The sequence below is a fragment of the Sphaerodactylus townsendi genome, linkage group LG03, assembly GCF_021028975.2.
Source record: "Sphaerodactylus townsendi isolate TG3544 linkage group LG03, MPM_Stown_v2.3, whole genome shotgun sequence".
Taxonomy (NCBI): Eukaryota; Metazoa; Chordata; class Lepidosauria; order Squamata; family Sphaerodactylidae; genus Sphaerodactylus; species Sphaerodactylus townsendi.
This window is the reverse complement of record NC_059427.1, coordinates 141,341,601-141,368,154: the sequence shown is the minus strand read 5'-3', so window position 1 is coordinate 141,368,154 and position 26,554 is coordinate 141,341,601. Positions and strand designations below refer to the sequence as shown.

Here is a 26,554-nt window from a genome sequence, read left to right as displayed (position 1 = left end):
CCACCCCACTTTGCTGTGGACATTCACTGGGTGACTTGGGATGGTCACTCTCTCAACCTAAGCTATCGCACAGAGCTGTTGTCATGAGGATAAAATGTAGAAGGGGAAAATGATGTTGTAGGCCATTGGGTCCCCAGTAGGGATGAAAGTAGCATGCAAATAGCCAATCAAGTAAATAACTCAAGTCCTGTTTGAATTAACTGACAGTAGTTGCCTGTCACAGTCTGCGTCTGACGAAGGGAATTCCAGCCTCGTGAACACTTCTGCTTGAATAAAAATAGCTTAATTTTGTACGGTGCCACAAAACCCCTGATTATTTTAGTTGGATTAAAGCTCCCTCACATGTATTTGTATAGCTACGCTGCTGAAAAAAAGCTGAATTACTGCCTGGCTATGGTATATCCCCCCTTTCTCTCCTGTAATCTCTTTTCCCTTTCCCCCCACAACAAACACCCTGTGAAGTGGGTGGGGCTGACAGAGCTCCAAAGAACTGTGACTAGCCCAAGGTCACCCAGCTAGCATGTGTTGGAGTGCACCAACTAATCTAGTTCACCAGATAAACCTCCATAACTCAAGTGGCAGAGTGGGGTGTCAAACCCAGTTCTCCAGATTAGAGTGCACCTGCTCTTAACCACGACAACACTATAAAGTGCTATGTGGCTTGGAGCTTTTGGAGACCAGCTCTGTATTTTGTCTGTTTTTTTCCTCCCCGGTCAGAGTCAGGCCCCACAAGGCGAGCGCGGTACCGAGCACTCCCCAGTGGAGCGTGACAGCTTGATGCAGTCCGATGCAGCAAGTGACGCCTCCCGCAAGACTTGGACGGTGTCATCGCAGCGGAGCTCCCGGCACTTGGAGGATGAGTATTCAGATGCCTACACTGACCTGTACCAGCCACATCGCAACCACAACAGCGGCCTCCACAGCACCAACGGCCACGACTCACAAGACCGCCTTCTGGAGCGCGACTCTGAGCACAACCACAATGAGAGGAACTGGCAGCGCAACCGGCCCTGGGCCAAGGACAGCTACTGAAACCACACAGGGCCAGCCATTTCCCCACTCCTGGGCCCAGGCAGCCAACGATCTGGGGCCAGGCCACCTCCTCTCGGACTGAGTTGATTGGTCCATCTTGCCTGGTATCAAGCCTTTCTGTCTGTCCCCTCCTTGCTGAGCCCCCCTCCCCCAGTATACAGGTCCTGCCCCAGTATAAAGGTGCTATCAATGGAACCCCAGACACAACCACAGCTGCCTGATTCCTATACACAGGTTGGGTGGATTTGCTCACCCACCTATGCTTTGGGTTACGAGGGCCATGATAACGTTCTTGCAGGGTAAATTCCATCAGCAGCTTGGCATCCCGATTCCATTTACTGGGAGGTGGAGAAGGAAGAGGAGTTGTGTATAACCCCAGGAGAGAGGCAGTGTGTGTGGTCTGTGTGTGTGACAGAAGGGCCCCAGCAGCTGTGAGTTCTCTTTTCTAGGAGAGCAGAATTGTGTGCTAGGACTGAGGAGTATTAGCAGTCAGGAACACTAAGTTTTTAGTGAGTTTAATACAATGTTACAATGGGAGGAACCAGAACTTCTGGTTCTGCTTGCTCGAGGACCAGCCACCAGTCTGTACTTTGCTCCAGGCTGGTTTGATACAGGTTTCTGGACACACAAGTATTGCCCCCGCATCTGCATTCATAGGTGCAGCATTGCGTGGTACAGTGTCAGCCCTAGACTCTGCTGCAGACATTCAGAGAAATAACTGAGTCAGTTTGTGGAAGCTTTAGAAGGATGGGGAAGATCCTCACAAATGAATTACAGGCAAGAGTGGTGAAATTATGACATCACCTCCTGGAATGCCTATAGTTATCACAAATAAGGTGGTAAAATTGTCCCTGCACTGTATTACTGAAGGTAGGAGCAAGCACTTGCTGAAACGCTTCCCCAGTTGGGAGGGGGGTGGGGAGAATCTCTGCACTTCGGAAGCCAACACTGCAGGGAGAAGACTCAGCTCCACTTGAAGTCTTCTCCTTGGTGTCGAGTTTTGTGGAGGTGGAGAACAAAAAAGGTAAAAAGAATGGGAAGACCATTCTGCCATAGAACAATTTCTATCCTGTACTTTGCAGAATCTGGCCGAGGCGGCTAGTGTAGTCCAGGAGTGTTTTGCAGTCCAGGGCAGTTTTTGTGTGCACATCCAAGTGGGCATCACGGTGCTCCCTGGCTGCAGCATGTCAGAGCATGCACCACTACCTTCACCATGGCAAGAGAGACTTCCTCACAGGGGCTCCTGTCACCTGAAGACAGCCTTCTGATGTGAATATGGGTCTGGGTGCAGAATATCTCAGTACTGCAACACCGGTCATCTTACATTGTTCCTGTGAATTCAGACACAGAAACAATGCAACAGTGGGCAAAGACCTGCTCTAGAACTGCCCCGAGTCTCTCTTTCCCTGCTCTCCCCACTTTGGCTTCCATGAAGAGGAAGTCATCTTACCGATTCTCAGGAAGTGGAGGGGCAAACTACTCATGTCAGACATGACTGCTTCTTGTCAAGGAGAATTAAGACTTGGGCAGAACAACCACAGGGAAGGGGGATGCCCAACCATTTCCAAGCCATTCTTCCACACTCAAAATACCCTGTGAGCTGCTTTTCCTCAGGGGAAACCAGACCCATGGAAGGAAGAGGGCTACTTTGAGCCGAAAATGCCTCCTGGCATGAGACAAAACGTTTCCCTTTTTCATTCTGCTGCTTGCCAGGCAAAACCATAGCGCCCCTCCTCCCCTCCCCCGAGCCTGATCGGTACAGGAGCTTTCTTTCCCCCAGATCCTGGAACGTCCTTCCTTCCTCTCTACCGAGTACACAGCCGCTTCTCTACTAGTGAGGCGGAACAACTGAGCTTGTAAAGCCACAATGCGAGAAGTTTCATTTTTTAAATTCTGAAACCCACCCCTCCCCCAGACTTCTCTGCTAATTGCATGAGGCCTTGATCTTGCATTTCCAACCCATGTTAGAGGGGGAAGCGCCACAGACAACAGCCCAGCAGTGATGACCACGCCACCCTCGTGCCTGGGCTCTGTCTTGAGGGAAAAGTTGCAGGGTTAGAGCCAACCCCCCCTCTGCCATTTCCTGCTTTCTGTCTCATGCACAAGCCCCCAACCCCTTAATGCCCAGTTGCTCTACCTTGGCTCCCCCCGCCCCTCAGCACCTCGAACACTTCACTGGGCAGTGGATGACGCCCCCCTTTGCCCCTAAAAGCACGTACACCTATCAGAAATCAGCCTGTAAATACTGCACACCACCACCATTGCCTGTCACATGCTCTGGGCTGCCCAGAGCCAAGGGAAAGGGCTCTCCCCCTTCCTGGCTTAGGCAGTTTCAGGGGCAGGCAGAGGAGACCTGGGTTCTGTCCCTGCCGTTGCTGGTAAGTTGGCAGCGGCACTGGCTTTGTTACTGTTCTTTTGTAGAGAGCACTTATTTCCCTGACAACTTGTAAGCGGTTTGAAACAAGCGTTTGCTGTTTGTAGAGTGTGGTTTTTGTCTGCCTTTCTTTGGGATTCAGGAGGCTGGAGGGTTTGGTTTTGGAGGGAACTGGGATTCGGCAAAGTCAGGGGCTGGAAGTTAGGACAGTTTGTCTCCCATGATCCACACACAGTGCCATGCAAAAGGAGGCATAAGTGTGGCCAGTAGCATCCAGGAGGAATGTGGTTGATGGGGGGGGGGGGGGGATGGGGGTGAGACCAGCCATCAAACCAAGAACTCAGTACACACTGAGGCTTAATCTCATTCTGAGTAATTCCCATTGCCCTGAGAGAGAATTCCAGCCCCCCCCAGCTAACGAACCGCAGATTTCAACCTTTAGGGCCTTCACCCCTGAAAAAGTGTAAAATGTGATGGCAAAGAAAATGGATGGGTAGGGATGAGGGTTGTTGTTGACCAGGCATTCTTCAAGCGAGCCAAACCCACTGGTATTTTCAGCATCTTGGGGATGTGCCTTGGATTTGGCTGGGTAATCCTGGGAATGTTATGATGGACACAGGCCCAGCCTGAAGCTGTTTTCTGCCCCGCTGGCCCCAGCAGTGAGCTGGTTCTTCAGTTGCTTGGGCAGAGATCTGGCCTCGGGTGCTGCTGTGGGCATGCATGCCAAGGGCTACCTAACCTAACCCCTGACCTAGACTGTCCCTTCAGCACCGCCCTAAATTACAGCTCCTGCAGTTCTTTAAGAAGAAGAGTTTGGATTTATATCCCCCTTTTTCTCCTACAAGGAGACTCAAAGGGGCTGACAAACACCCTGTGAGGTAGGTGGGGCTGAGAGCTCCAAAGAGCTGTGACTAGCCCAAGGTCACCCAGCTGGCATGTGTTAGAGTGCACAGGCTAATCTAGTTCCCCGGATAAGCCTCCACAGCTCAAGTGGCACAGTGGGGAATCAAACCCGGTTCGCCAGATTAGAGTGCACCTGCTCTTAACCACTACGCCACTGCTGCTCATAACAGAACCCATGTCTGTTAAAAGTGGCACGATGCCAATCCGTGTGCGTAACACAGGCATGATAGTTAGGACTCGGCTACAGCAATTCCATGGTAACAAAAGCTTGAAAATGTTCCCAAGGTATGGGAACTGCTGCAGGATTTCTTGGCTCACCCCTAATATAAACAAGACCAAGTGGGTAGTAGGGAAAGGAAAGAGCAGTAATAATGGAGGTGGGGAACACGTGATGTGGCGCAGAATATGCACAGGCTTTGGACTTCCAGGTTATAATATATTGTTGGCCATACATTGAGTTATGCCTTGAACAAGGAGCACAGGGCAGGCAGCCTATTACAGCTGTGTTGCAACATATGACAGATGACACTTAGGAAGACTCACCTACAATTAATTCCCACTGTGGGTATTAATACTAGTATCATAAAAATGTGCATAAAACATTACGTGCAAACAAACAAAACGCGATCAAAAAGTTTTCTGAGAAGCGAACTAGGAATTAAGAGCAGAAAGCTGCTCAAACAGGCTGTTCTAGACCTTCTCTAATGCCATAAGTTGCAAAACATTAACATCAGTGTTCTCCCTATAACTGCACTTCAGGCACTGGGAAAGAGATTCATCACTTTCTTCCTTGACTTCTGGAAAGTGTGTGAAAGAATCCCGCTTGCTGCCATAAGTTAGCAACAGAGAAGCCTTGAGTTACTTAGTGCCAAGATTCAGTGCACAACACAAGCCCATTGTTACTGTAAAATACTTCCTGCTGAGTTCAATGAGACACAACATGAGCTTAAGACGGCCTCTGCCATCAGGAGGGGTCTTACTGATTCTGGAGCCCTGGGCGAAACTCGAGGAGGAGCCCCAGAATCTGGGAGGGTGGGGGAGAGTTGTGGCCTCCTCACCATCCAGCTCATTGGTACTGCCTGTGTTTGGCCATGTGAGGCTGGGATTGGTGGCGCTGTGAGCCTATCTTGCCTATTGCAGATCGCCAGAGTGGCTCATGAGGGGTGGAGGTGAAGGGACAGTTGCCCTACGGCTAAGACCACCCATGACTATCCTAAGTAGTCTCTTACTGCATTATCCAATAGAAATGGGTATTTATTAACTTACCTTTCTCCTCAATGGGGACCCATTGAGCTCTCCTCCATTTTATTCTCACAACAACCCTGTAAGGTAGGTTAGGCTTAAGAGTATATGAGTAGCCCAAGGTCACCTGGCAAACTTCCAAATCAGAGTGAGGATTCAAACCTGGGGGCCTCAGATCCCAGTCTGACACCTTAACCATTACACAATACTAAAGGAAAACCCACACATAAGGAATATTTTACTATTATTCCATTTACTACATAGGAACTTTTCTAGATACACAACTCTGATGCACAGGTTACAGTTTGAGTAGCTAGGTAGCAAATGGGAGGGTGGAATCTGGTGATCCTGGATAAAGGCCAAGAAGGCTGACCACAGTGCTCTACCATAGTTAGACCAGATCACCAGGCAAAAGCACATCAAGACAGAGGTTACAGAAGGTGGAGCGCCACCATTACCTGGGACATGTCCTGCAGCACACTAATCAGAAATAGTGACCACCAACAAAATTACAGCAAATCTGTGGGCTGCGTCTCTCTCAACTATCTGCACCACAGTAAGACTACCAATGTACAAAGGAGGCCTTGCGTTGGGTATAGATGGGAGTTTGTGCATTTCCAATGGTCACTTTTTTGGTAAAACAGCCAGAAGTGAAGTCCTAATCTTTTTCTACCTGGGATGTAGTTTCACTAAGAAAAAGGTCAGTTACCCAGCCCTGGCCCATCAGAACTGACACGAAGTATGTGCAGGTTTTGTACCTTGGGCTTTTGTCAAAGAGTTACAAACCATCCAGTGGGATGAAGCCCCACAGAGAAGCAATTATTTTTCCCAGTGCAACTTGCATGCTTCACCATTGCAGAAGAGGATGTGAGCAGGAGGAGGAAGTAGTGTTCTGGACTGCAAGCTGCAATCCCCAGGGTTTGGCCTGGGGAAGATGAGAAACTCAAGGCGTGAAGGAGAATCTGGACACACAAGCTTCTCTTTTATTCTTCCCCACCTTGTCACACTTCAAATACTTGCTGCACACAAAAGCCAGGAATATCAATAACCCAAGTCTTCTTGCTTCTTTTGGGTGCTGCTTTTTATTTCTGAAAGGGCCACTGCTACATTCAAAAGACACAGCAATGACACATCTTTGCACCAATTCCTCACTGCCTGAACTCCAGTCTCTATTCTTGATTGTGACAAAAGGCCTGAGCAACATTTCACGTGGTTTCATAGACACAAAATCACCATTAAAAATATTAGAGAGTCTTTGTATATGTTAATCCCCTGCCCCCGCAGTCTACTGGATAAACAAACTTTCTGCAGACCTCTCTCCCCCAAAAAATTACCGGGCTGAAACCCAACAGTCTGTAACTAGGGAAGGGTAATGTCTTCCCTACGACAAAACAGAGAGCATCAGCAGCAATCTGTGTCATCCTGATCTTAAAAGCAGGAGAGAAAGGGATAGACAGCACATAGCAGCCTAAAGCCACAGAGAGAGGGGGCTGAACTCAGTGTCAACAAAGCAAGGTAAGACTGCTGGCCATAGTCAGATTTGAAAAATCTGCCTGGAGGAAAATATAAACATTGAATCAAACAAGAACGTGAAGAGATCAGGATTTTTGAGGCAATATACCTTTTCTCCCCCTGGCTGCAGTCTCCACTGTTTGGTCCCAGATTCAATGCTGGGTGTGTGATCAACGGCACAAAGGGAACAATGAGCTCATTTTGTGCATCGTATGGACTTAAATCCAGTGGCCTACTCCACATCTGGAGAGAGGCACTCTCTCGGTCAGTCTTGCTTCAGCTCCAGGTCATGAAGGAGGGTGTCCCCTGCTCAAAATTAGAGACCCTCTTGTGGCATTTCTACAGGGCTCAGGCAAAGATCGTCTCCTCTCGTCGCTTCTTGGTGAGGATGGTCCCTGGTTTGTGCTGGGCATCTGGGTGGTTGGCCAGTTCTGGTGGGCAGGAGGACACGGGGCTCTCGAGGATGGCCTGCTTGAGGTCATAGAAGACAGCAGAGTCCTCCTTGGTGACGAACGAGATAGCCACACCACTCTTGCCAGCTCTTCCTGTTCGACCAATGCGATGGATATAATCTGCAATAATGGAAGGAGAGGCAGGATGAGGAAGAGAGGCAAGTTTGCTGTAGAATATGGCAGCTGGTAACAGCCATACAACGATGACTCACTTGTCCCAGATACATACCTGTCTCGGGGACAGAATCGAGACACCATTTAACAGTTGCATAGAATAGTTTATTGCAGAAGTCTTCACCAGATAGGATTTGACTGTGTTCAAACTATTTCACATACACAGTCAGTAACTGTTACCACAGTCCAATAAGGTAGGTCATTATTATTATTCTTATGTTATAAATGGGACAGGGAGAGTGGATTGTCCAAGGCCTTCTAAAGAGTTCTTGGTTGAGACTTATGGCTGGTATTCTACACCAGCTCTGATGGGAATTGTAGTTCATGAACATCTGGAGAGTTCATCGGGCTGATGGGAATTGTAGTTCATGAACATCTGGAGAGCCGCAGGCAGAGCGCTACAGCACCCCATCTCACTTATAAGCATCAATTCAGCAGTAAGAGCTACCAAAGAGCTACCAAACTAAAAGATCTCCATGGACTATCATCTCACCTTCTATGTTCTTAGCCATGTCATAGTTCACCACCATGGACACGTCCTGGATGTCAATACCACGTCCAGCCACATCTGTGGCAACCAGAATATCCTTGGCACCAGCCTTCAAGTTGGAGAGAGCAAACTCTCGCTGCTCCTGACCTTTGCCACCATGAAGAGTACAGGCATTATACTGCAGGAATAGGGAGGATGACAGGTTAAATTGGGACACAGTCAGCTGGGATGAAGTTAAGCAAGCACTGGGGTTCCTTCCAGCAGCAAAGCCAAACAGAAATTCCAACCAGAGACAGCAAAGCAGAGCCGTCTACCATTCTCGAGCACTCCAGTGGAATTCACAGGATAAACCGTGTTGATTACCTCACAGGATGCCCAAGGGAAAACTGCCAAACCAAGAACTGGCAAGCAGCAGCCACGGTTCCCAAATGCAGGCTTCTGCAGACAGGCTTGTGCACAGTCAGCAGCAAACTGCCTTGCAAACTGCTATGAGCTCAACTCTGTACTTCCTATTCTGGCTGTGTACTGTGAGGGGGGATCAGAGGTAGCTCCTTCCCTCAGCATAAAACAAGGATTGTACTCAACAAATTCAGATGCTTCAAAAGATGGGGAGGTAAACCCTACACAGGTCTTTGGTACCGACATAAACTTCTTTGCTTTTTACCAGAATATGAGGAACCACCACTTACCCCCATCTTCTCCAGAGATTTGGCCAGTACATCACAGCCCTTCTTCTGGTTGACAAATATAATGATGGGTGGATCAAAGCCTTGCTCCAAAATAGCCAGCAATTTCTTCCTGTGCAGGAACAGGGGGGAAGGCAAGGTATAAGACAACATGTGGGCAGTAGGGTTGGTGCGACACAAATATGTCCATTAAGTAGAGATGTTCCTCCCTTGTTCCTAGAAGTAAGGATCTCTCACCCCATACAAAAGGCTTTCCTCATTTACAGTATGCTTTGGGATAATTTTATGCTCTGCGGTTCAGAAAAAAAGCAGACACAAAACCTGCCACCTGAAATCACAACCCTGCCTGAAACTTCCATTTGCCATGGCAACATCTTTAAATGATTGGGGGAGGTCTATGCTGAACCATATTCTGTGGCCCATCTGTATAGCTGATCCACATGCCATGGTGTGCATTTACACAAGCCTATACTGATCTTCTGACCTTCTAGCCCCTCATATGAACATTCTTGTTGCTCTTCGTAGTGCATAAGCCATCAGTATTATAATTTTAATCATAACACGTCTCCGCATGAGCCTGATTCCGGAACAGTTTGATATTCTGAGCCATAAGGAATTTCCAAGGGAAGCACAGGAAGCCCACTCCATGTCAGGGGGATGCTATCTAGGTGATTGAGATGCATTCCTGGAATGCTTATGCTTAAAATAACAAATTGCTGCTGAAAGGAAGATACATGTAACCAGCCTGCTATATGTATCCACTGCCATCTGCACATTCTTTCCTTGATCTTTACTTTATGGCTTCACACTCTTGTAGACAACAAGGCTTCCCCTGGTACTCCTGTCCCATGGGAATTGTATTACATCCGTTATCTCATAGGGCAGGAAGCCAGGTGGCTTTCTCTTGCTATCTGCCACAGGCCTTGGAGCACCTTAGCTCCAGAACTGTTTTTCACAAACTCTTGGGAAAATGGGAGGAGGCTTCTCTACAGGGGATAAAGGGGACTGTGAATGCCAGCTTCGTCAGAACTGGCTTTGCAAGTGTGATGCTTTGATGCCTAATCCATAAACGCTACTGATCAATACTTTAGAGTCCGTTTATTGGCTTAAGGTTCCAAGACCTAACACTCCATTGATCTCACTCCCGTTCAGGTTATCCCATTACAGCACAAGCCTCAGTTGGACTGGGAACCCTATTCTGTAACCAGGGCTATGCGTATACTACAAATTATTATTATTTATTTATAAATGACGGAGGAATTCAGACAAGCTTATAATGCGATACTGGATTTTAAAGTGCCCAAGCAAAAACACATTTTTGAGTACAGGCCTGTTAATAAAGCAGTCCAGCTAATCTAAATTGTACCCCACCACTCTCAGAGGACCCCCAGTGGATTTTCCGAAGCACTCCTCCACTGCCATGCCTGAACTAGACAAACCAAGTTCCAACTGTCCCTTCCAATTAAAAGCTGCCGCATCAATCAATACCTCTTCTCTGATTCCGACATGAGGAAGACTTTCTGTTCCACCCGCTCATGTGGTTTCCCAGCTGAGCCAATGTACACCACAGCTGGCCGGCGAAGATAACTGCGGGCCAGACGCTCCACAGCAGGTGGCATGGTGGCTGTGAACATCACCGTCTGCCAGAGATACAAAAAGAAAACAAATTAAATGGATCCCTACCTCTCCTCCCACTGGGGAGCTCCCCAGTATTCCTAGTATGTGCCGAAGTGGCATGTAAGATCATAGCAGATCTTGTGGGGAATGTACATTCTAGTGTCCAAGATACGAGGTTGAACCTATCAGTTTTTTAAATAACCTGTTTCCCAGAAAGGTCAGATCAGGAGAAATTAGTCATATTACTTGCAGATGGGGAAAAATTAATTACTGTCATCATGAAGGATAAAAAGATGATGGACCAAACTGTCTGATCTGTGACTTCCCCTCTGGGTCACTTGTCACTTCTAATTTGTCCCTGGACTGTGTGGTCTTTTACAATTATTATAATATACGTATTAATGATGGATTTGTATTATAATATTTTTCTTTTTAAATTATCTTGGTGGAATTTGTACATTATTTTGAATTATTGCTATGTTTGCCAATGCAATAAAGATTTACTGATAGTGTATAGATATTAACAATTCCTACTTCAGCTTTGTTTTTTCAGAAAATTCCCTGCATTGATCACCAGACATGGTGCCCACACATATATCTGGTTAAGATAGATATGCTTATGTAAACAGAATCCACTCTGTCTCTCTCTCAGAATCTTTACTCTCTATGTGCTGGTTATCCCACCATTTCATCTCTTCCAGCTATTCTCTTTTCTGCCCCAAACGTGGCCAGTCTTAATTTGTTCTTTGTTCTGTTTTTCTCTTCTGTAATTAAATTTTGCTCCGAGGAACTCATTTTCCCTCTTTGCAAAGGACAGAGTCCTTTCCACCAAGCTTCCTCTTCTTATTTAGTGAATATGATTCTGAATTCTGGAATGGTATTTGGCTTCCTGAAAATCACAGTATGCAGTTTTAAAAACACTCCCCCTGCCGCCCCCCCCAATCAAATCACCAGTTCAGATATAAAGAAGAGAAAGTTTTGGACAACTTGGAATAAGGGACTAATTTCTGTGCCAGACACAGGAAAGTGTAGTCTACTTGAATCTTGGAACTCTGCTAAAGCGGTGGAGAGCAAGAGTTCTGAGCCCCACTGACCTGTCGGTATTTGTGTTTGCCCGATTCAAAATTGGCCAGCATCTTCTCAGGGTCCTCGGCCTCATCAGTGTCAGGCTTCTGGTTGGTGACAGGCATGTGTTCCAAGATCTTCTGAACATCAGGCTCAAAGCCCATGTCAATCATGCGGTCAGCCTCATCCAAAACTACATAGGTGCAGCGGCTCAGCACCAGGTAACGGTTCTCCAGCACATCAATGAGACGGCCAGGAGTGGCAATAACAATCTGCAGCGTCAGGAAGAAAATAAGCAGGCTTGAAGAGTTTATTATTCTCCTCTTTTCCCACTCATAAGGTAAAAATATTTGTTGCAGCCCTACCCAAGCAAAAAATGGAGCTTGATTACGAAGTGAAAGTTAACTAAGACTATAACTTACCATTACTACAGTGCTCAGGCAATGTACAGGGTCAGTCTTCATGTTTGGAAAGGGAGCGATTCACCCTAAAATTTAATGTCAATTACCCCCCTTTACCTCACAGCCCATGCGCAGCCGGAAGCCTTGGTCCTCACGAGAGATGCCACCAATAACTGCAACTGTGCGGATTCCCAGAGGCTTTCCAAATTTGATAGTCTCTTCCTCAATCTGTTGAGCCAACTCACGGGTGGGGGCCAGGATGATCGCATAGGGGCCCTGATCAGACTCCTCAATCCTGTAATGAAGAAAACTCACATGTTGACTCTCAGAGAAACAATGTCGAACTGCTCCTTCTGCATCCTAAGAAACTCCACAGGTTCCCATCCAAAGAGCTAATACTTATGAAATTGATTTCAGATGCACAGAAGCGTGTGAGCACCTGTGTCATGGATCTAGCTAACCAGCACAGCAGTTACATCAAGGGCTTGTGTAAGTGAAGGCTTCTGACTAAGGTACCACCTGGTATACAGGCCCAAATAAGTCATTAGGTTCCAGCTGAACCATGTTCTTTACAAGGCAAAGGCTGACCTAGGTCAAAATAAAGCAAGACACACCCTGTATGGTCACTGCAGCGATTTGGGAGAAAGAGAAGTCACAGCACCATGGATGGGTTTCTCCACCACGCTCTTCTTGCCAGCTTCCAAGCAGTATATGGCTGGATAGTAAGTTGGACTAACCTGGGTGTGATCCAGAACACTTATTCTTAGGTTCATATCATTCCATGGCTGTGGTCCCTCCTCAGTTAATGTTACCATGGGAAGCCTTGTTCACAAGTTTTAAACAAACAAATAAACAAATACATTGGCTCTCACCCAATTCAGCAATGAATTACAGGAATAAGATCCAAATGCAATTCTGAGTTTTGCCAGGACACATGACCAGACCTTTGGGGGAGGGGGGTGGCAGAAGCTATCCTGACAGCCATCTCGGTGTAGTGGTTAAGAGAAGGTGGATTCTAACCTGGAGAATCGCATTTGATTCCCCACTCCTCCACCTAAATGGCAGAGGCTTATCTGGTGAACCAGATGTGTTTACGCACTCCTACATTCTTGCTGGGTGACCTTGGGCTAATCACAGTTCTTCGGAACTCTCTTAGCCCCACCTACCTCACAGGTGTCTGTTGTGGAGAGAGAAAGGGAAAGGAGTTTGTAAGCCACTTTGAGTCTCCTTACAGGAGAGAAAGGTGAAGTATAAATCCAAACTCTTATTCTTCTTCTCACCTCTAAGGCACCTCTTGAGGTAACTGAATGCCCTGCCACCACAAACCTGTGTCAGCCACTATCTTACCTGTCAATCTTGGGCAGGGTGGTGATCCATACCAGCAGTGGGATAAGGAAGGCAGCAGTTTTACCACTGCCAGTCTCAGCCACACCAATGATATCACGGTTCTGCAGACCAATAGGGATGGCTTGACGCTGGATAGGAGTAGGTTCCTGTGCAGAATAAGGGACAAAACCTGTGAGAATGGTGATGAATTAGATGGAATTGTGACAGTCACATTCCTCAGTTATCTGTGGCTCTGAGCCATCCCCATATCTGCTGAACAATATGTCTTTGCAAGGACAGGTTTGGTCACCAAAACCCTTGATTCTCAAATTTCCCCAAGACAAATACTTATGCAGCTTCTAGAAATAAGTCAGGCTGGATGACAGGGCGTTAATGATTCAAGCCTCACCTTGTAGCCACATTTGTCAATAACCTCCAATATGTGAGGGGGCAACGAGGAGTCCTTCCAGGAACGGATGGGGTTAGGGATCTTGCCTCCCTTGGTTGTGATGCTGTAATCCTCCCGGAAAATTCGCCAGTCCCTATCGGTCATCTCATCCAGCTTCTTTTGAGACCAATGCCGATCATCCCAGCGCTGCTTGGCTTCCTTTTTACGCAACTTGCGCAGACGAGCCCTGTGAAGCAGAAGGAAAAATCACACAAGAGGGAGTCAGAAGAGTCAGTAGCAGCAACTGCCAGTGGCCAAAACCATTGGATCAGCAGGCAGTGAGCCAAGAGAAGGTGTTTTCTATTTACTTACAAAAGGACACATGCAGGAAATCTGCTTTACTGCAAAACTATGATTCTGCCACTACTCTGGTCATGGACTGTATAAATAAATTTAATGATGATGATTGCGACAAGAACACGGAACATGAAACCCCATTACATCTAGGCCTGCTGTGGGCATGATAGGGGGGTGGGTTTTGTCGTCACCTGCTGTTATATAGTTCCCATTTTATAGTAATATTATGTTTTTACTTTGATAGGTTTTAATATTATATGCTTAAATTATTGTATTTTTTTTTTGTTTTCACTGCCCCAAGCCCTCCGAGGGAGGTCTAAAAATCCGAATATAAATAAATAAAATAAAATATTTGTTACATCCAATTTTTTTTCCCAAGCTGCAAGTTGTCAGCTCTTATTGGAAGATATGTCTGGTCTGAGCAGCAACCTAGAAAAAGGAGCAGCTGGGATATTCTGTAAGCAAAGAAAGGATGCTATGACTGTCACAACTTACTGTCCACCAAGTTTTATTGTTCTCCGTTTTTTCCATCCTCTGCAATTACTGCAATATTTTTCAAGGCTTCATGTTAATACCCCTACCCAAGCAGGCAAGTCATGAGTACCTCTTCGGATACTGAAAGGCACATGAGGCTAATGCATTCAACAATTCATATCAAGCTTGTGCATATTAGTAATTTGTGAAATTTATTTTTCTCCTCGTGCAATAAAACAGATACATTCGACAGTAGAAAAGCCACACTGATGCCAAATGAATCTTCCAACCCCCAGAAGCTGTGAATCCCATCAAAACCTTACTTTCCCTCCCACTCTGTAACTTACTCCTCTTGCTCTTTCTCCTCCAGTGTGCGCCGCTTCTCCATCAGGTCTCCATAAAAGCGGGACTGTTCCCGTTTCTGCTGCTTTAAATCAATGCCAGCAATAAAGCCACGTCCCAGCAGCTGAACCTGGTGTCGCTCTTTGTATCTGAGGAACAGAGAAGAAGAAGAGTTGGACTTATATCCCCCCTTTCTATCCTGTAAAGAGACTCAAAGGGGGTTACAAACCCTTTTCCCTTCCCCCTCACAGCAAACACCCTGTGAGATAGGTGGGGCTGAGAGAGTTCCAAAGAACTGTGACTAGCCCAAGGTCACCCAGTGGGAATGTGTTGGAGTGCACAAGCTAATCTAGTTCACCAGATAAGCCTCCACAGCTCAAGAGTGGGGAATCAACCCAGTTCTCCAGATTAAAATGCACCTACTCTTAACCACTACAACATGCTGGCTCTCCAATGACCAATGACACAGCTTGGGGTGCAATGTGGTCTCTTCTACAAAGAGTCCGATAGACTTCTGAGAATTGTGAATGCCCTTTTTTATTAAAAAACAAGTTTCAAGCTGTCAAACTTTAGATTTTAAAAAATGAAATCTTGAAAGACTATGCAAGTGAGTTTAAAACAAAACAGACTAAGAAAGGTGGCCAGAAGGACTGTGTACCAGTTAACATTGGCATTCCTAGACTATTAGCATGGTAGACAGTTCTCTTTTTAGCCCATCCCTAATCAAAAGAAGCTAAAATAAATCAAGTCAGTAACTAAAACCAAATTATCCAACCCAAATAAAATATTAATGAAAAGTAATCTTTATAAACCTGCACATCATTTTTAAAAGTATCAAAACATGGACTTTTCCTCAGGGAGCTTGAACTAGGACAAATCCTAGTTCTTTTGCATCACACCCCTGATAAGGAAATTGGACCTTTAGATCATCCCTGGACAATGATGTAAACATGAGCATATCCTCTTCATGTTATGGAGCAGAGGCCATGAAACCACAGGTCCCTTTCTGGATCTCCTTCCCACAGAGATACTCACAAGGGATTGTAGTCAATGGAAGTGTCTTCTGAAGCATCCCACTCAAAGACAAACTTGCGGTCATTCAGGTGCCGGGTGCGCCTCCGTTTTTTTACACCACCCAGGTATCGCTCCTGGCAAATGAAGAAGGGAATAACGGTGGAACAATGCTTATTCCTTATTCTTTCAGTCTATGCCCTGGTATTCCCTCAGGCTAAAACTCAAGACAGCTAACAATGTCAAACCTCAGACTCATGCTTCACCTCTCTTAGGTTCAGCTCCATCCCGACATTTGTCCCTAGCCTCAAATCCTTTTTCATTCTAGTTATATAAGTATGCACTCAACAAGCCTACCAACATAAGATCTTGTAAACTCAGGATGCCTGCTCCCACCCGTGATGGAGGGTCCTGAGTTCAGTCCTCCAGGCCTCCCAGAAAATCTCTGCCTACAGAGAGAATAGGCAGATACTAAGTGGCATCAGCCAATGAGAGGTTGGAGAACTTCTGGGTGAGGGAGGGGGGAGAGTTAAGTGGAGGGGAAGTCTGTGTTGTCTCAGATCCCTATCTGGGGCTTGGGGAAACAACATAGGGGAAAAAAGGAAAGCTACCAGTTAGGCTTCGCCAGTTGAAGAAAAAGATCTCGGACATCTTTAGTTTAGGTAAATAGGGATCGGGGCCTATGGAATAGCAGGAATAAATTCTGTGCTACTTTAGGAAAACAGTATGTTAGTAACTTGTGAGAAGGCTGAGGGAAACCTCCTAGGAAACAATATTACACTGAGACTCTTGGTCTGTCATTTCTGTAAAAGAATGCCTATGTGTGTGAAATTTTAACTTTTCTAGGGCAGAGCTTCTGCTCTCCCTTACTATAAGCAATAGATATTTTGTTACACACCTTGACTTGTCAACAAAATCTCTAAGCATAAACCCTTCTAAAGAAGAAACAAACATATTTTTTGTGTTGTAAAAAGGTGGTGTTCATGTGAATCATTCCAGGAGAAAGGAAAAGTAACAGACATTACCTCAGATTCCTATTCTACTTCCCCAAGCCTCCTATATAATAGCAGCATGTAATCCAGTTCAGCTATTTATTAACACTAGTTACTCACAACCCACACTATAATTAGAACAATTAGGTCGATGCTACAGGAAGGTGTGACGTATGGTGGTGGTGAACTGAGGAAAGCACCTGGCTGTCACCCCCACCCCCCAAAATCAATAGGAGAAACCAAGCTGCACAAATCCTGGCCTCAGTCCAGCTATTCCATAGCAGAGCTGAGCACCACTTTGAAATCCTGCCTCCTAAAGTATGTAGCCTTGGTTCTGAGGAGTAGCTCCTGTTGACCTGTTTCAATATTTGGGCTGCTACTTTCTTCTTCAGTCATGCATTCCAAAAATATTCAGGAGCTCTACAGAAAGCTCATTGTTAACAGACCAGCCTTACGATGGCAAACAAGCTAAATTTTAAATTGCAAAAAGGGGGGTCGGGGTAAAATAGTTGGCAATAAGACTGCACAGATTATGATTACATTCCCAGAGCTGTTTTGCTCCAGTCTGAAACCAGTGGATTAACACTGTCAATGCACATCAGACTGATTTTGTAAATGGTCCGACGGGGCTCTATTAGGATAGACAATCAAAAACCAATCTTTTTCATGACATGTCAATTTGTGATCTGAATGTTTGCTGAGGCATTTCAAAATGGGGTCAAACAGTGATAGCCAAGTTGTGCTGACTTCAGCCTGAACTAGCGCATCTTGGCCTAGATTTTAGGTGGAGACCCATCCGAATCAGATGTGCATCCAAAAAGACTTCCTTCCTGCTTTAACCCATGGATCTCACCTTCAAGAAACAGAGATAAAATGGAAGCCTGGGACTTTGCCCTGACCCATAATTTTACCTTGATGGCATGCAGTTCCTTGCTCTTGTCTTTCTCCTCACGGATCTTCTGCCGCCCCTCCTCATCTTCATTGCCATTGGTCTCCCGTTCCATACGTTCCCTCCGCTCACGTCGCTCCCTCTCCTGGGGGTCCTCTGCAAGCGGTAAAAGAACAAATTGTCAGGGAAGTGGGGAAGCCAGGTCTTCCAAGCTTAGAAAAGGAATTCAACAAAAATCAGTCTAGCTGGGTATCCAGTCATCCAGCCGGAAGGGAGCCTTACCCAACATCTTCCTGCCCATCTCTTGAAACTGTTTTCTTTTTTTCCTCTCATCCTCCAACAGCCGTTGTCGTTCCTCTACCTCCTGCTGCCGGCGCTTCAAGGCCTCAGCTTCCCGTTCTGCTTTGGAAAGGAACTTGGGCTGCAAGAAAGCAGGACAAACTAGTAAGGCTACTAGGAAACGTGCACCTCCTTTAGGAAAAGTGCTGAGTGAAGGAGTGGGCATATTTGGCAGTGCTTTGTGCTGAAACTGCTGAGACACACATGCTAACTGGCGACTGGCAGCAGAGGCGTAGCTCCAACGGGGCGAAGGGGGCACCAGGCGCAAATGGAAAGGGCGTTCCGAGGGGCATTCCGGGGCGTGACGGAGTGTACATTGGCATGGCAGAGGACGCACCAGTGCACCAGGCGCTTTCCCCCCTTGCTATGCCTCTGATTGGCAAGTAGAAGCAGAGAAAAAAGAGGCTTGTTTCATGCTCTCACCTTGGCTTCAGCCTCTTCCTCAGCCTTTTTCTTAGCCAGCAGCTCCTCCAGGGACAGTGGCTGTGCCTGCAAATAGAAGAGATGCCAGTCAGGATGCTGGAAAAGTCCTCTAAACTCAGAACTGCCACCACAAAAGCAATGCCACAGAATTTCAGAGCAGTAAGACTGACAAAGCATCTCTGCAACGGTTTCTATGCAGCTGGTATAAATGAGATCATCTCTCTTTTCATCTCACCAGGCGTATGTCCTGGATGCACAAAACCAATAAAAATATGGCTAAGAGTGTTATTGCACAGAGGTGCTGAAGCTTCCCAACTGAAAGGTAAGATTCCAATCTGAGATAACCAAGGAAAACACCTCCACAATACATCAATTAAGAATATAAGAACATAAGAACTAGCTTGCTGGATCAGACCAGAGTCCATCTAGTCCAGCATTCTGCTACTCGCAGTGGCCCACCAGGTGCCTTTGGGAGCTCACATGCAGGAATTGAAAGCAATGGCCTGCTGCTGCTGCTGCAGCTCCTGAGCACCTGGTCTGCTAAGGCATTTGCAATCTGAGATCAAGGAGGATCAAGATTGGTAGCCATAGATTGACTTCTCCTCCATAAATCTGTCCAAGCCCTTTTTAAAGCTATCCAGGTTAGTGGCCATCACCACCTCCTGTGGCAGCATATTCCAAACACCAATCCTGCGTTAGCATTGAGCAAGTGTTTCCTTTTATTAGTCCCAATTCTTCCCCCCAGCATTTTCCAATGAATGCCCCCTGGTTCTAGTATTGTGAGAAAGAGAGAAAAATTTCTCTCTGTCAACATTTTCTACCCCATGCATAATTTTATAGACTTCAATCATATCCCCCCTCAGACGTCTCCTCTCCAAACTAAAGAGTCTCCAGACTAAAGAGTCCCGTGCGGAAATTACTTTTGTCAATGTGATTCTTAATTAAGGGAATCAGTGTGGTGAGGGAGAAAGAAAGTGCATATGGACTACCATCTAGGCAGCCTGAATAACAGAGAAGAGCTGCTCTTTCATTTGGTTCCTGTGTCAGGGAAGACAGTAAGGACTGTAGCCCTTGAAAGTACATGCCGCACCTTTTCCTTTTTGCCCCCTGCATCATCCTCTTCATCCCTGTGAGAATCTCTGTCCTTCCTGGATTTGGAGTCTTTGCTGCGATTTGGAGAGACACTTCTGTTCAAAAGGAACGTGAGAGTCAGCAGTGATGCAAACAGCCCACCAATACAGCTCTCCCCACTACTTTCTCTCAACATATTGTTCTCAAGAAAGGCTGCCAGCTACATACCTGGCCTTTGTTAACACGGAAGGGTGACCGTGCCTCACTAAAACCACATACCAAGATTGGCAGAAGCTGCCAGAAGGATGCTGGTCAGCTCTGTATACAAGACCAACATATTGTGATAGTACCTTATAGATAATGGAAAAGCTGGACTAATTTTGCATGAGGAATATTATGTTTTGATCAGCAGCTCAGCCTTAGGAAATGATGCTGCTAAAAAATCAACCAATCTGCAGCCCTAGTCACTTTTGGTCAGTGATGAACCTATTGTGGGACTTGGGCATCCTGCCATGAACCCAGTTTCTGTAAGTCTAACCTGATATCCTGATTGACAAGATCAATCGGATGTGATCCCTGGCCTCTCAAATACCTGCACAGCAAAATATTGTTAAAGGGAATCTGAAAGAAATCCTGCTGGGTCAGTTCAAAAATATGTCCCACATTATTCAGTAATACTTACTCCCAAGAGATGTCCTCCCCAGCGGCGCGAAGCCGCCATTTTCCCACCTCGCTCCCCGCTGGAAGGCGCCATCCCTCCCCCCTGTGCCCGACCGACCTACTTTCTCTGCGACCGTCCAGCGCGTCGCCGATGCCTGGGGACAAGTCCCCCCTCCCTGCCCTGCGACTCTGGAGCAGTCACGCAGGGCAGGGGGGGCATGTCCCCTGGCCTCGGCAACGCGCCAGACAGTCGCAGAGAAGGTAGGTCAATCGGACAACGGCACTCCGTGGCGCCATCTTCCCGTTTGTTACCGGGACCGGGGGTTGGGTCAGCATCATGTACACCGACCCAACCCCCAGCATGGCCGTGCGGAAACGGCCAGAGTCATCTCTGGAGAGACTGAATTTTCATCCATCTCACATTCTAATCCAACCCCCTTCCTCTCCTCGCTCTCCGAAAAACGGTATAAAGGATTACTCCTCAGTCCCAGTTTTCTTGTAGCCCTATTGGATTTATTAAGTTCCCCCACCTTCCTGGTTGGCCTTCTGTTCTTCATATCACTCCACAGACCCATTTAAATGCTCTTTCTTCCCACTTGGTCAATTTCAGCTCCAGCTCATCACCACAGGGGGACCCACCCACATCCACCCCGATCAGACCTGGATGTCTTGGTTCCCTCTTTCAGTTTTTTTCCGTAAGCCAGTTTATTAGAGAAAGGTTTGGGGATCGTATCTTTGCATTTATCCTTGCACTTTCCCCTTCTGTATGCCTCCATTTTACTGTTTGATTTATTTTCGTTTCTTTCCTGTTAATTAAAAAATCTTTTTGCTGTTTCAGACAGCTTATTCCTCCTCATTCTTTCAGATGTTGGTCTGAACCTTGGTACACACAGGGTTAAAGGCCCCAAATATATATTTTACCTCCAAATATCTGTGTTTTATCCATGCTAGCATGGGGGTGCTTCTGCTACTTACAGGACCCTCATATGCACAGCGATTTGGCTGACAACTCCCTCCCTTCCTCATCCATCACATTCCCTACAGGAAAAAAGTATTTTACCTGGAGCGTTTCCTGTCCTTGTCTCTTCGATGTCCATCCTTCTCCCGCTCCCGGTCTTTCTTGCTGCGCTCCCGTTCTTTGTCTCGTTCCCTCTCTTTATATCGTCGTTCCCTACAAATGGACAAAGAAATGTCTTATATGGAGAACATGATATTTCAGTGCTTAATAATCAAACAAGCCCACCCACTCATTAGATCAGGATAAAATATAGAGCGCATTTGTTCTGCCTAAATGCAGCCGGCTATCCAATCCCCCCATCAAATTCAAAAAACCCATCCTCTCAACATTATCATATACAGTCTGCGCAAAGCCACTGAAGCTTAAAAATACAGCAGAAAGGTCCAGCAAGGCAACATGTTTTCACACTGTTCAGATAGCACAACAAAAGTGCCAAATTTGTTTCTGAAACTTTTTTGTCCCTAAGAATCTCAGGGCTTTTTAAAAAACTAAATATTTAGTCACCAAAATTGCAAAGACTGACTTGCAAATGAAGATCCAACCAGAAACTGCTTCATCTCTGAAAGGGGCTATTGGAAATAGGATCCCTTGTAGACAAACAGAGATGGATCTGTTTCCAATCTGAGCCCTGAATAGAGATATAAAATTTCTTGAAATTCTGAAGCTGTAGAAACAAACAATTTGGAATGGGAAGGAAAACCTGAAATACATGTAACATTTGCTACCCTATCAAAACTAAACTTCTTTTACTGAAGTAACATCATAATATTTGATACATATATGGAATTTAAAATTGTGTTTTCTGAATAAAAATTGTGAGTATATTTAATGCTTGAGAAACAGCAGCAAACTGTTGCACCCAATGTTACCTTAGAACATGCATCTTAACTTTTGTCATCTGAAAGGTAGTAAAAATAAAAACTGAGGCTAGAAAACAAACAAACCCCAGAAAGAGTATTATTTAGATAGAAACACTTTTACAGTCACAGCATTTATAACTACCATTATATCTAAATAGCAAGTTAAACTTTTAACATTGAAAACATAGAACTCTTTATCAAGAATGATCAGTATCCAATGCTATAAATTGTCCTATATACATTTTCTACTACTGATTTTGAGTAAAACATTGCCTTAAAAACGTCCCAGTCATTCTGAAAAGAAAAAAGGACAGCTTTTACCAGTGTTCCCTCAAATATCTCAGTCTTTTCACCAGAAAAAGTTCTCAGACTTCTTCCCGCTATATACTTTGAGGGAGAAAAACATAAAGCATTTCACTCATTCTAAAGAAGAAAACAGTAAAGAGTATTTTTTCAGTGTTTCCCTAAATCTCCCACTTTTTTCTATTAGAAAAATAGGGGGGAGTAATTTTGCACAATAGAATATTGATGTAGTTATTTACAGCTGCATAGAGAGATGAAATTCTTGATAATGGTTATATCATAATCATCACAAAGGGGTAATGGCTCGTTGGCAGAGCATCTGCTTTACAGGTAGCTGGGTCCCAGGTTTGATTCCTAGCATCTCCAGCCAAAAATATCAAATAGTAGGTGATATGAAAGATCTCTACTGAAACCTTGAACAGCCACTGACAGCCTGACTACTCAATACTGACCTTGAAGGATCAAGGGTTTGATACTGTATTAGAAAGTGTCATGTGTTCAATTAATAGCCATTTGGAGCTCACAGATTGAGATGAGCATTACTGCTGCACAGCAGATATTATTTTGTTATTGTTCACATAGCACCATCAATGTGAACAGCATTTTACAGAGTACAACAGGTCCCGAGGTAACAAATTTAAATTCGGTATAGGGGAGGTGACAGAGTGAGGGGAGAAAGGTGACGTTGGAGTAGACAGCGAAGAACATGAGAGATCTGGGCCAGTGTGCCTAGTCAGTCATAAGAACTTAAGACAGGGGTAGGGAACCTGCAGCTCTCCAGATGTTCAGGAACTACAATTCCCAATCAGCCCCTACCAGCATGGCCAATTGGCCATGCTGACAGAGGCTGATGGGAATTGTAGTTCCTGAACATCTGGAGAGCCGCAGGTTCCCTACCCCTGACTTAAGAACATAAGAAAGAGCCTGGTGGATCAGACCAGAGTCCATCTAGTCCAGCACTCTGCTACTCACAGTGGCCCACCAGATACCTTTGGGAGCTCACATGCAGGATGTGAAAACAATGGCCTTCTGAGCACCTGGTCTGCTAAGGCATTTGCTATCTCAGATCAAGGAGGATCAAGATTGGTAGCCATAGATTGACTTCTCCTCCATAAATCTGTCCAAGCCCCTTTTAAAGCTATTCATCACTACTTCCTGTGGCAGCATATTCCAAACACCAATCACGTGTTGTGTGAAGAAATGTTTCCTTGTATTAGTCCTAAGTCTTCCCCGTAGCACAGACTGGCAAGACTCCCAAAATGGTCAACCTAAGTTGACAGGCAATGCTAAGCCAGATTTCAGATGCAGAATAGAGCAGTCAGGATAGAGCAGCATTTTTAAGGTCAGGTTTCAATAGCGTGCATAGCTCCTTTACAAGCACCCTGTCCCTAACTTGCAAACAAATAAATTATGTAAAATAAACAGGCTTGATTACGAATGGAGGATTTCCCTTAATTTGACCACCTGACCTGTGCACCTATTTTCATCTCCACATGACATCATCCAACGAATTTCCACTCCTTTTCCGCAAGTTGCTACACTAATGCTCTGAATTTTTTTTCTCCTGGAAAAGAAATAAATCCCTGATTCAAATTTAAAAAATGTTCTCAACATGACACTGTCATGATGATGCTTTTCTTGTTTTCTAAAAAGAAAGGTACATCTTGAGCTTGTGTGCAAGGAAATGTTCTTTTCCTCTGGACCATAGGTGTCGAACTCGTGGCCCTCCAGATGTTATGGACTACAGTTCCCATCATCCCCTGCCAGCATGATGCTACAGCATGATGGACTACAGTTCCCATCATCCCCTGCCAGCATCATAACTTCTGGAGGGCCATGAGTTTGACACCTATGCTCTGGACTGTAAACTTCTGCCTGAGGGGTTTTTTTGGGTGGGAGTGTCAAGGTAACATCACAGTGCATTTACTGGAGTACAGTGATAACAAAGCCAGGGAGATTAATGAGTGTGTGGGGACTGAATCAGCATAAGGGTCTTGTTCAGCCCAGCACTGAAAGTGAGCCCAAAGGGAAATGAAGAGGGGAAGGACTTTGCACCATTATACAGTGAGATTGTGGGGAGTGTATCAGTCCCAGTGTCTTTTTCAGTACTGCAACTAAAATAATGAGTGGGTTTTTAAAAAAAAAAGAATTTTGAATTGCACTAGTCCCAATCAGTGCGGTGAGTGCACAATTTTTAAGGCATGTAATTGCACATGCACAAAAACACGCACGATATATCCCTAAAGCTCTGAAAGTATCTGATAGGAATGAAACAAACCACAATTGCTCAGTGAAGTCATAAAACACATGACTTGGGTGCCATGAGAAGCTGGATACCACCTCGAAACATACAACAAAACAAAAATAACCCTAGTTGGACTCAGCAACTATACTTCTGTGCCAAACTGCCTGATCCCATAAGTCACCAAATCACCGCAGCCCAAACCCACCACTCAGTCACCTTACCACTCAAAGGTTTAAACCAGATTGACAAACTACCTCCTAAAGTTTGGATAGCATCACTCTAACATTACCTCTCTGTTGACTTGGGACCTGTGGGGACCCGGGTGATCCTTGAGCCCCTCCCACTTCCTCCTCTCCTCACCCTCCTCCAGCTTGAGGAACAGGGTGGTGACGCTTCCTGTCCTTGGCAATAGGAGAGCCTTTCCTATCACGATCTCGGTCACGTTCTCGGTCTGGTGAGCGTGAGCGTCTTCGCTCTTCTTTAACAGGTGAAGAATCCCGCTCTCTCTTTTCAGTGGTTTCCCCGGCCATCTTAAGAAGGAGAACAATGTTATTTGTGGAAAAGATTCTCAAGAAGAAACAAAAACATAAAGAAAACATTCTGTGTTTGTATGGAAATCTTTCAATAATTTATTGAAATCTAAAAGCCATGGCTTGCTACACATTGCGGACTCTTGCACATGCTCTGTACTATGAGGTTCACACTTCCTCCCTAGAGTCCAGAGTTTGTAATTTATTTATATTTACCTGAGTTTTATCGCCTGTTTTAATATTATTTATGTTAGTCGTGTTTTTTTGTTATGCCAATAAAGGCTACGCTATTCATTCACTTCCTCCCTAGAAAATGAAGTAACAGCCTCAATTGTTCAAAACTAGATCTGGGAAACTTATTTACAAGATTTATAAACCACTTTTCTGCCTAATCAGAAGTTATCAAAGCGGTTCTGAACAAACTCCATACTCTCCCTGCAGAGCAGAGTGTAAAACCCAAGAGCCTCACTCTTTTTCCAGAAGCAATATGGGATTTAAGAGACCTGCATTCAAATCTGAAATCTTTAGATCATAAAGAGACCTCCCCCCTCCCAGTCCGGGAGCCAACGGGAAGGTCTAGTTTAAGCTTGTCAGAAACACCAGCCCCATAATTCCCGATACTTTGAGATTCTAAGACACCTAATCAAGAGGGAAAAGCACTTTGCACTTGCAGAGACATTTTCTATTAACTGGAATATATGGGGAAAGGGCTTCCAGAACAAGCCCCCCCAAAATGTACAGGGGAGGGGGCGATGAGAAAGAATTCAATCGCAACCCCCCCCCGTTTGTCCCTGGCCGGAATCAGTTGTCCCCAACTGCTACACACCCCTATCTCCCAGGAACCCCCGAAAGTACCAAGGAAAGCGGAGGAGACGCAGCTCCCGAAACGTTTCCGGACGTCAACACCGCTCACTTTCTCCTCACAGCCGCCGCCATCTTAGAGGCGCTCATTCCGGTCACAACACAACGGCGCCTTACCGAGCAGCATTATGGGAAAGCGAGTCCGTTTACACTGAAAGCAACTTCCTGCACCTCCCTGCCTCAGGGATTAAGGGACCTACAAAGTCCCACTAAAAAAAAACGGGAAGTGGGAGCGTCAAAAGCTGAGAGGTCTTATCAATTTTGCGTCATAGGTTAGCTCTTGAAATGCAAGGGGTAGGATTCGAATAGGAACTGTGGTCGGGTATTCTTGTAGGAAGTGGAAGCTATTGGTGAGGGGAATAGCAGGGTCAAAGGGCGATGCAGTGTTGGTGACAAGTAATCACTTAGTATTCAAATCTAGTCCAAGAAAGTACAGGACTCTCGGTTTTCTGCTCTTGATACAAACGCCTTCCGCCCCCAGAGGTCTAGTTGTTATGTCTCGGACTTTGAATCAATA

At 45.7% G+C, this 26,554-nt stretch overlaps 2 protein-coding genes across 2 annotated transcripts in view; one reads left to right on the top strand and one right to left on the bottom strand.

The window, feature by feature from the left end:
* The window catches only part of CACNB3 (calcium voltage-gated channel auxiliary subunit beta 3), a 32,409-nt gene extending 28,897 nt beyond the window's left edge, over window positions 1–3,512 (top strand). Inside the window, exon 13 of the mRNA XM_048487440.1 lies at window positions 718–3,512. Within this exon, the coding sequence (XP_048343397.1) occupies window positions 718–1,032 (315 nt within the window). The 3' untranslated portion in view covers window positions 1,033–3,512. The remainder of the gene's footprint in view (window positions 1–717) is intronic.
* A 3,000-nt stretch (window positions 3,513–6,512) lies between these two features.
* Window positions 6,513–26,175, bottom strand: DDX23 (DEAD-box helicase 23). Its single transcript, XM_048490183.1, has 18 exons — window positions 26,032–26,175; window positions 25,007–25,176; window positions 24,936–24,974; window positions 21,281–21,391; window positions 19,580–19,676; window positions 18,490–18,555; window positions 18,010–18,148; window positions 17,750–17,883; window positions 15,871–15,983; window positions 14,841–14,984; window positions 13,684–13,909; window positions 13,296–13,441; window positions 12,066–12,243; window positions 11,577–11,819; window positions 10,354–10,505; window positions 8,869–8,977; window positions 8,183–8,357; window positions 6,513–7,635 (listed from the first exon to the last, which is right to left on the bottom strand). The coding sequence occupies exons 2-18, from the start codon at window positions 25,174–25,176 to the stop codon at window positions 7,412–7,414; spliced, it is 2,466 nt and encodes an 821-aa protein (XP_048346140.1). The 5' UTR covers window positions 26,032–26,175; the 3' UTR covers window positions 6,513–7,411.
* Window positions 26,176–26,554: the final 379 nt, after the last annotated feature.